Consider the following 11,170-nt stretch of genomic DNA (forward strand, 5'->3'; position numbering starts at 1 on the left):
GTTTTTTTGTTTTGTTTTTGCGGGTGCGGTGAATTGTATTAAAACCAGACCAACTAAATCATAATAATTATTCATGTTAATAATAATATAGGGAGCCCACAACGACAACAAAAAACATTCAAAAATATATTGTCCCCGTTTTTAATTAATCGACAGGCCCAATAACAAATGAGATTTCTTAGTGATATTTTGACCACTCAAATAGGAAATGTCCCCGGTTTCCATTTCAGAAATCTGGTCACCATACTCTGCATGCATCAAAATGGGTTGGTAAATACTTTTATTTATTTTTACTATATTTTGCTATATTATTGCATATGAATCAAATAATGTTTCCTTGTATTAGTTTAATGGTGAATTTTTGTAGTTCTTATATTTTAACTTGTTTCAGGGTATTAAAATGTAAGGTTATATATGTGTGTGTTTAAAATCAACACAAATTCAACAACATTTTTTTTAACACAAATTAAAGAAAATTAGATTTTTTTTGCAGTGTGACTAACACTTATTTCTATCCAGCGATTCATGGCATTCATGTCAATAATGTCAACAACAACAAAAATTATTGAGTCATGTACACTAGTATACAATGCCTGTGTACCCTCTATAAGAAAATCTATTTATGCTGTTTTATTTGTTCTCTTTCTCATTGTTCCTAAAAATATAAAAAATAATATAGGCCTATATAAAAATGTAGTAGGCATATGCATCCCTAACCAGTCTTAAGGGAAAGTTCACCCAAAAAATAAAATTCTGTCACCACAAAGATATTTAGAATGTTTGTAACCAAGCAGATCTCGCCCCCCATTTGACTACCATAGTATTTTTTATCCCTTTAAAAAGCCCAATTATTCCTTAGAATAGCAGTGATTTGGAAAATGCTGTTGTTATGGTCTGAAGTGTTAAAATGGTCAAATGAGACCTTGTTTGTAACCTCTAAAATAGGCCTACAGTTTTGATTTTGATTTTTTGAATTTCATTAGGTTTGATTCAAATGGTAAATACAGACATTTGTGATCTTTGTAAATATCCAGTGCAGTTTTAGTCTCATGAAATTACAAACATTAGTCTTGCTTCATGTCAGAGAAGCTGATTTAAGGGCACAACACAGATGACCTCAGTGTATGTTGTCTTCCAGTGTACACCACTAAGCTGCTGATTAAAACCCCAAACTGTTGCTTTAGACATAAATGAAGATGCAAAGGCCATAAAAGGATGACATTTCTCTTAACATGCCATTTGAAACCTTTAAAATACAACATGTATGGCAAAAGGTACAAAACATTTAAAATTAACATGATTACATAATGAAGAGTTAGACGTACATTTATTTTAAACAACTAAAGTCAGAAAAAGTGACCTTTAAGTTAAAACATACAGTATGCTTTTATATTTGCATTACCACCTATCTTAAGTGTGAGCATTTGACAGAGGTTTTGTTTTTGTTGATAGATAGACAGACAGACAGATAGATAGATGGATGGATGGATGGACGGACGGACGGACGGACAGACAGATAGATAGATCTGTGTGCTCGTGTGTTTGAGTAAACGCTAGTGATAGTAGCTTCACGACGGGACGCCGTCACCTTACTTCGGGAGGGGAATTACCTCAAAGTATTGAAATTGTGTTAGATGTATTCGAGAAGGGAATTACCTCGAGATACTGTAGTTTTATATTAACAGAATTGTCCGTGGTGAAGTCAGATAAACGGATTGAGAATTCCCGCGACAGAGGTGAACCAGAAGGGATGTTTAGCTGTTTGAAATGCATTGAAGTTAAACTGATAACTGAATGAAATGAAATAAACTCTTATGGTGTAAAGTATTTTTGGTGTTCTTCTCTGTGTAATGATATTAGAACAGCATGCGTCACTGAACATTTAAACAAATTCCAGCATTAAACAAACAAAACAATGAAACTAACAACTTGGGACGATGAACGGGATGTTACAACACCGACATCAGGGCTACAAACACACAACTACACCAGGATGGCACATTTTGCCGGCATTTATGCTGCGTTCCAGGCAGGTTTCTGAGCCCGTAAGTTACGACTTCAAACCACGACTCACGACTTTGTAGCGTTCCAGGCAAAGTCACGCCGAACTGCCTGAGCGGTAGCTTGATGTAAACAAAGCGTGGCGGACCGTACGGGGCTTATGCTCATTTACAATCACTTCTATCGCCAAAGGTGCTCACTCCTTGCTTACTTGAGGGAAACGGAGGAGAAAAGCGGCGCATAAGGCAAGAGAAGCTGTTATACCTTTTATTTTATGTATCTCTGTATGTATATCTGGAAATGTATTTGGTATTATTTTATTCTTGCACTCAATGGCCTGAAAACGAGCTAAGGCTAGAAAAGCTGCTGATAATGCACAACATTTGCGGATGAATAACGTTAGAGCAATACCTTAATTTTAAAAAACGATTTGGGTTTTAATGTACGACTTTCATAAACACCGCATCCGTAGGGGCTGCCATTGTTGCTTCGCGGGCTAATGTGACGTCAGAGCTCGTAACTGGGAGTACATCGATCTAGTACGAGTTCACGGGTGGGAAGTCACGGGTTTGACTGGTGCACTTTCATGGGAAGAAGGTTGGAAAAACACGGGTCGCCTAGAACTCGGCATTCGTTTGTGTGTATGTGTAATGGTGGAAACAGTTTGTTGTGTGCACATGCCCATGTTCAGTCCCTTCAAAATAAAAGTCCGGGGCCACAGTCAGTCTGTGACAACTATATAAATAAAGATGAGTTGTTCTAACTAAACAAAGCAAATGTGGCTGTGATGACTTGATGACTCTTTCCAGTCTTCGGTCTCTCGTGTTCTCGCTCAGACGTGGGCCGGCTCTGATCTCTGGTGCGGCGGCTTGGGTTCCTGTCAGGTCGGGGTTGGACTTCAGGCTTCGGGTCAAGTCTCGAGCTCAAGCGCTCCACCAAGGACAGCAAGTGTTATTTCCTATCCAATACAAAGATTATATGAACATGTGAACTCATGAATGTTTTTTTAGAGCTGATTTACAACAGAACTGAATTCTTGCAATTGCGTCACTGATTGTGTCATTTTCCTGTTTATTACTGTGAAGCCGCTCTGAAACAATCTGTATTGTATAAAGCGCTGTATAAATGAAGCTGACTTGACTATAACAATGAACACACATTTGAAAACCTCACTACAAATAATCCAGAACTGAAGATAAATGATCATAATCCTACTCTGTCTGTTAGACTTCCTCACACCTGAAATCACTGATCGAGTGAATCTCCTGCACTTCTCCTGAACTTCTCCAGATCATTTCTAATCCACTCATGTTGTAACATCTGCTCTAACGTCGGCCGTTTCGTTGGATCCCGGGCTAGGCACTTGCTAATCAGATCTCTGCATTCTGTACACATTTTATTAAGGAGCGGCTGGTTAGTCATGACCATGTGACACGAACGTTGGCATCTATGAAAACAGCATCTGATGAACAATAAACTGAATGTATTTCAACTTGAAAAATCTTACATACTTCACCTTTACCTGTTTCTAAACAGAGCCTTTGCTTTATGTGTGTGTGTTTATATATGTTATCAATATTTTTCACTCACCTTTGGATACGTTGGAGTTCTGAAATGCAACTTTGGCTTGTGTGATTTCCTTTGTATTGCCAAAGGGAACACAAGCGTTCATCATCTCGTACAACAACACCCCTAGAGCCCAGACATTTGTTGGGATGGCGTGGAATAGAGGTTCAGTGAAGACTTCAGGCGGGGTGTAACTCAGTAATCCTGTAAGCAAGACATTTGCACATTGTTGAGCAATTTCTTCAAAGCATCAAATTATCAGAAAGTCAATACATCCAGGTTTCCACACTCCAAAAATACTCACCACAGTATATGTTGCTCTTGTAGCCATCGTCACTAAGTAGCTGACCGCAGCCGAAGTCTATCAGCTTGAGCTCTAGCGTGTTTGTCTTCACCAGGAAATTCTGTGGATGAACGTCATTATGAAAAACGCCATGCTCGATGCAGTGTTGCACTGCCAGCACAGCCTGTCTCATGATGACCCGAGCTGTGGTTTCATCCAGTGGAGGATCACGAAGGATGAAGTGGAGCAAGTTCTCGCAGGGTTCAGGGAACTCCATTATGAGGTCGAATGTCCGAGGATGTTCAAACCAGTCGTACAGTCGGATGACGTAGGGGCTTGTGGGTTCTTGCCTCATCATGAGCAGCAGCGCCACTTCTGTTACGAGAGGTGTGGGATGCCCGGGCTAGAGAAAAGTAGTAGACAGAAGGTTAGCTGGGTCAAAATCTGAAGAAAACATATCATTTTTAAATGTACTTTTCTTTGATCTTTATAGATACGATCATCAGAGCCTTTCCAGGTTTACTGATCTATTACATTTACACCTAATGCTTCCTCCAGGAGTATTGACTACAGTAATCAGCACTTAAACAACAAATACACATTTAACTTTTGACCAACTTACAATATCAAGATAACGATCGTTGTTGATCTTGCGCATCTGCTTGATGGCAATCTGCAAAAAAAAAAACCAAAAAACAATGTTCAATAACAGTAACAGTGTTCAAACGCCTGTTTGTACAATTCAGCAAGATTGCTTTACCTTTTTGCCATCAAGTTTCCGTGTTCCCTTGAACACTCTTCCGAATCCTCCGGATCCAATCATCTCTCCCACGGTATAGAGAGTCTCAAAGGAGTCTGAAAAACAAAATATGAGAAATATATGAGCTTGCTGGATCCTTTGTTTTATATTAAAAATAACAGTGCAAACAAGACAATAATAATACTGTTTAAAACAATGTTGGAGAAATAATGTCTGTGGATTGAGCCTTACTTGGCTTGACGCCGGAGTGATCTGGATCAGGTGATGATGGACCAGGATCGGGTTCTGGCTCCAGATCCGCTGGAGGAACAAACGGCTCCACAACATCCTCAGCACTGAGACAACAGCAGAGGAGCGAGCGCCTCATAGCCTGACACACGTTCCTGAAGAAAGAACGATCTCCTTTCCTCTTCTTACATTCTGCAGGTTTTTCTGAAATGAAGAAAACAAAACTGAATTATTAGAAACATCTTTGACGTCAAAATAGGCAATGATATAATGACATACCTTACATTTTACTGTTAAATCCAGAAAAAATAAATAAATGTGCCTGTACTGTGACTGTCTTACGCATGAAATAGCAAAATCTCCATCTGTACACTTTACACCGCCCAGCTTTATTTCAGTCTCACCTGTTGAGCTCTTGTTCACTGGTGAAAGGCCATTTGAAGTCTCCGTTGGCTCGACGGGAACTTGACCTGGCAGCAGAGGCCACATCCACTCTTCGGGGCTGTCGGACCAGGACAAACTACAGTGGCTGCAACTGCCCTGTTCGCTTAGGCTATCCGATCTATGGCCACTCCACTTCCAATCGACGATGTACGAGCCTCGGCTGCTGAGGCTCAACGACTCGCTACAGAACCACCTCACTATATTGTCAGAGAGGGACAAAGATGATTTGGACATATTAATAATCAAATTGTTACTTTATTTTTTTTCCCCAACTTTCTATTTTCAAAGACACATTATTTGTTAACTGAGCCATAACTTCTTCAATAAAAGCCTATTCTGACCTCTGCGAAGGAGTTTAGATGGAGTGGACGGACGTCCATCGTCCTGGCTCAGCCGGCTGCCGCTCTGCCACTCCCTCTTCCTGTCAGTCTGACCTGTGGACACAGAAACACAAAACTCAGAAGAGAGAAGTGCTAAATGTGTAGAAGCTCCTGGATCTGTGTCTGGGTCCGGTCCTCAAAACCGCGTCTCCAAACCTCCTGACCAGCCATCTGAGAGAAAGTGGCTCTCCTGGATCTGGAGCGGCCTGAGGCTGGAATTTTTCAGTAACATTAGGGGAGAGTGGGGTGAGTTGTGCCAGTTTTTACTCAAAGTGACTTTAAAGTGAGGCCATGACAGTAATGTCTTCAACTTAAGAACGTACATATATTTCAGGATGTGGTGCATCCCTGAGAACAATAACTTTGGATCTGAAATAAATTGTTTCAGAAATATAGCTTTTGGGGAAAAAAGTGGTCTCGTGGCACAACTTGCCCCTGGTGAGGGGTAAGTTGTGCCTTTGGGGAGAATACGTTGGGGTAAATTGTGCCAGTGATTTCTGAAGTAAAACAGAACATTTTAATGTTATGAACTGTAATGCTATATGAAAGCAAGACAAATTCAATACAAAATTACTAATTTAAGGTTTATTTAGATATTGTCACCCTATTAAACTGTTGGAATAAGTCATATTTTGTAGTTTTTGGGAAAAGACAAAAAACTTCAATACACAAACAATATATGATATTTGTGAATCATTTCAGCCAAAAAGGCTTTGGCAATAAATGCCTGTTGGCACACATAGAAAGCTGCCTGTCAAATATGTAACATATAAGAATAAAGTGAGGCTCATTTCTAAACATCCTATTGTGACTAAATTTCTCTTTATTAACAAAACTGAAATCAGTGTTAGCTAAATGAAACAAATGGCAGGTGAGTCAAACACTGATGAGGCATGCCCATCTCCTCACTTCTCCAGATTATCCCCTGTGGGTACGTAGATCTAGGTGGTCTGGATCTGGCCTTACTACTTAACATCCCACTTGTCAATGCTGCAGGGGAATATAAACTTCTGCTCTCTTCTGGCTGTACCAACAAGTTTTTGGGGTATGGGTAGTTTCTTGAGCACCTCTAGGGATGACTCCTTCATCGTTTTCTTTCAATGTAAAGATGGACTTTCCATCCACAGACTTCTTTCAACTTTGGCACAAATCACCCCAGACTCACAAGTTTGTAAAAACTAGCATGATCCAGCAGTTAAGAGCTAACATCATGTTAACTGTATAGACTCATTGTGTAGCCTGCTAAAGCACTAAAACATGTGTGAAATGTTTTCAAACTTGTCTATAATTGTTCAGACGCTACAATCAAAAAACCGTGATCAGAGAAATTTTACTTTGAGAGGGAAAAATACCGTTTTTTGGGCTAAAATGTGCTAACCTCTCATGCCACATGTCTCCCTTCTTTAGAGGATGAGTAAAATTGATGGCTTTTCAAAATGATGTGGTCACATGACCAATTCCTTCTATGGTTTTCCAGAAACAAATGGGTGGAAGCAGGCCCATCGCAAGGGGGGTGCGAGGCCCTGTGCGAACGTGATGTGCCAGGCCCGGGGGTATAGCCTTTTAACTGGGGTCTACTCTGTTGCTATAGTGACGAACAATTTGTTGTTTATGTGGATATTTAAGAAAAAAAAATCGTATATTCAGTTTAACAGCAGGTTCAAGAAGTTAAACCGTGTAACTGAACTGGGCAGTGCGCACATTTTTACGCTAAAAATATGTTCTAAATTATGAAGGGGTCAAATGCGTTTGCAAAACGCCCAGAATGCACTTGAATTAGTTTGGACTGCTCTCTCACTGAATCATCAGAAGCCATTTCTCAGTCGGTACAATTATAAACAGACAGTATTGAGAGGACCAGCGCTGTTTTTCAGTATTTCCTCTGTGAAAATGAACAAAATGGATGTCTGACAATTTCGTTGCTTTTTGCAGTTTTCAGATTTAAAAAACGTTTAAAACGTCTCGAGATAGAGCTTTAGTTAGGTTATGCTTATTTAACTTTAATAGTGTTAAATAAAAAACCTTTTGTGCATACCGTCAGATGAAATGCAAGCGTCTGTGCTTTCTCCATCCATGCAATAAATGCACATGCTTGAATGAGCGCACATTTCTAGCGTATTTACTTGAACTTCGTAGGTAATATCTATGGTTTGACCCATGTCAGAGGCGGCCAAAAATCTGAAATTTGAATGGACTGGGAATAAAGCTCTATGAACTTGACGTGCGATGCCCCCTGACTGACATGTATGCGCATGAATCACCGTCACACGCACAGAGAAATGGGCTATTGCAAGTTACTGCATAATACATTTTTAACAAGCAGAATAATAAAGCATCACCATACACACTTTTAGCTATGTTTTTTTAAAACTATTATAGTATTTTGAAGGACAAAAACATGAACTTTAACTATTGGCTTTACATCATCAAGTCAGCTGTCGTCTTTACTTTTGCGCGAGGCCCTGTGCGGTCGCACGCTTGGCACAGCCCTTGCGACGGTACTGGGTGGAACTACTTCCCCCCTGGCACAAATCACCCCACTCTCCCCTACATCCCATAAACAAATGAAAAACCTAAAGCACTCACCGCCTGTTTCACCCATCATATTCGCCATCGACCTCCTTGTCCAATCTGGAATAAAAGCAATACAAAACACAAAACACAACACAACAAAACACAATACAATACAATAAACTCTCCTCAAAAATACTCCTCCCAGAAAAGAAAAAAAGAAAAGAAAAACAAAAAATTAATCAAACTCGAAAATAAGAAAAGAACAACAAGATAGCACTATCCTTAGAAATAATAAGAACTAAAACTCAAAAATATAACTCTGTGTAAAGGATATCTCTTGCGATGTTCTTCCAGAATACAAAGTCTTGTCTCAGGAATCGTCAAAACAGCTTCAAAATCTCAAAGTCAGCACAGAAAATATTCTGCAAAAGTTTGTGAATTCGCCTCGGCTCTCTCAACAACAGATCGAGATCGGTGTGCATGCACAAGAGTCTGAATTCATAACATGCGTCGGCGTCGCCATAGCAACTAAAACTCAAATAATTCATATGAGCAGAGCACGTGACCGCGCATCGATCTGAACACATTTATTGAAGTTACAAACTTAATCTTTAATAAAAAGTCTGAAAATGTTTCATTGACTCAGTTCAAAACTTTGATTCAGTGATTCCTCTGCATCATCATCACTCAGAAATGCTAGATATCTCTGCAATTAGACGTCCCCGTTTTCCGGAAATGTCCCCGTTTTACAGCTCGTTCAAAACAGCCCGCATATGGCATATACATTGCAAAAAAGCCCAACATACAGCAGCTGCTGGAGCAATCGTGTAGTGATTATTTCTCCAGCAGATGGCGCTGTGAGCTACGCTGACTCTACTTGGTCGCGCGCGCCGCTTCATGATGAACGTAACACGAGAGCAGAGCGCCATTATCGTCAAATATCACAAGAAACATCGTTATCACTTTCATGGTAGTAACACACTAACCATTCATGTTAAATTACTGTTTGCATGTGCTTTATAACAGATCCTCAACGGGGTGCGGGATTGTTTTGTCCCCAAAAGTTCCACAGTCACAAAGCAGCTCACAACAAATACATAAATGCAGAATACACATACTTAAACACATGCTTAAAATAAGCCTAAAATGCAAAATAACAAGACCAATTAAAGATAGAGTTATTTTCAAGCACAAACGTAACAAAACATTTAAAGTAGAAAAAGAAGAAGTAATTTATACAGTATAAACTTGTGAAAATGAAAGTATTAAATACAATTACATTTGTTAAATAGTTTATTTGTATAATGTGTTTTTGTTAAGTCATGTTCTAATATTGTTTTGAACGGCTTGTGATTTACAGTGGTGGTTTTACTATTAACTGTTTTCATTGTTTGATTGTTTTTTTGTTTTGTTTTTGCGGGTGCGGTGAATTGTATTAAAACCAGACCAACTAAATCATAATAATTATTCATGTTAATAATAATATAGGGAGCCCACAACGACAACAAAAAACATTCAAAAATATATTGTCCCCGTTTTTAATTAATCGACAGGCCCAATAACAAATGAGATTTCTTAGTGATATTTTGACCACTCAAATAGGAAATGTCCCCGGTTTCCATTTCAGAAATCTGGTCACCATACTCTGCATGCATCAAAATGGGTTGGTAAATACTTTTATTTATTTTTACTATATTTTGCTATATTATTGCATATGAATCAAATAATGTTTCCTTGTATTAGTTTAATGGTGAATTTTTGTAGTTCTTATATTTTAACTTGTTTCAGGGTATTAAAATGTAAGGTTATATATGTGTGTGTTTAAAATCAACACAAATTCAACAACATTTTTTTTAACACAAATTAAAGAAAATTAGATTTTTTTTGCAGTGTGACTAACACTTATTTCTATCCAGCGATTCATGGCATTCATGTCAATAATGTCAACAACAACAAAAATTATTGAGTCATGTACACTAGTATACAATGCCTGTGTACCCTCTATAAGAAAATCTATTTATGCTGTTTTATTTGTTCTCTTTCTCATTGTTCCTAAAAATATAAAAAATAATATAGGCCTATATAAAAATGTAGTAGGCATATGCATCCCTAACCAGTCTTAAGGGAAAGTTCACCCAAAAAATAAAATTCTGTCACCACAAAGATATTTAGAATGTTTGTAACCAAGCAGATCTCGCCCCCCATTTGACTACCATAGTATTTTTTATCCCTTTAAAAAGCCCAATTATTCCTTAGAATAGCAGTGATTTGGAAAATGCTGTTGTTATGGTCTGAAGTGTTAAAATGGTCAAATGAGACCTTGTTTGTAACCTCTAAAATAGGCCTACAGTTTTGATTTTGATTTTTTGAATTTCATTAGGTTTGATTCAAATGGTAAATACAGACATTTGTGATCTTTGTAAATATCCAGTGCAGTTTTAGTCTCATGAAATTACAAACATTAGTCTTGCTTCATGTCAGAGAAGCTGATTTAAGGGCACAACACAGATGACCTCAGTGTATGTTGTCTTCCAGTGTACACCACTAAGCTGCTGATTAAAACCCCAAACTGTTGCTTTAGACATAAATGAAGATGCAAAGGCCATAAAAGGATGACATTTCTCTTAACATGCCATTTGAAACCTTTAAAATACAACATGTATGGCAAAAGGTACAAAACATTTAAAATTAACATGATTACATAATGAAGAGTTAGACGTACATTTATTTTAAACAACTAAAGTCAGAAAAAGTGACCTTTAAGTTAAAACATACAGTATGCTTTTATATTTGCATTACCACCTATCTTAAGTGTGAGCATTTGACAGAGGTTTTGTTTTTGTTGATAGATAGACAGACAGACAGATAGATAGATGGATGGATGGATGGACGGACGGACGGACGGACGGACGGACAGACAGATAGATAGATCTGTGTGCTCGTGTGTTTGAGTAAACGCTAGTGATAGTAGCTTCACGACGGGACGCCGTCACC

At 38.5% G+C, this 11,170-nt stretch overlaps 1 protein-coding gene across 1 annotated transcript; it reads right to left on the bottom strand.

Annotated features, from left to right (window-relative positions):
• Positions 1–1,210: 1,210 nt before the first annotated feature.
• LOC307142833 (serine/threonine-protein kinase pim-2-like) lies at positions 1,211–10,582 on the bottom strand. The gene is made up of 9 exons (XM_079843957.1): positions 8,249–10,582; positions 5,624–5,716; positions 5,243–5,479; positions 4,842–5,042; positions 4,611–4,705; positions 4,473–4,523; positions 3,872–4,253; positions 3,592–3,771; positions 1,211–2,959 (listed from the first exon to the last, which is right to left on the bottom strand). Exons 1-9 carry the CDS (start codon positions 8,274–8,276, stop codon positions 2,925–2,927), a joined length of 1,302 nt encoding a protein of 433 aa, XP_079700083.1. The 5' UTR covers positions 8,277–10,582; the 3' UTR covers positions 1,211–2,924.
• Positions 10,583–11,170: the final 588 nt, after the last annotated feature.

Source organism: Gobio gobio (genome assembly GCF_949357685.1).
Source record: "Gobio gobio genome assembly, chromosome: 19".
NCBI classification, from domain to species: domain Eukaryota; kingdom Metazoa; phylum Chordata; class Actinopteri; order Cypriniformes; family Gobionidae; genus Gobio; species Gobio gobio.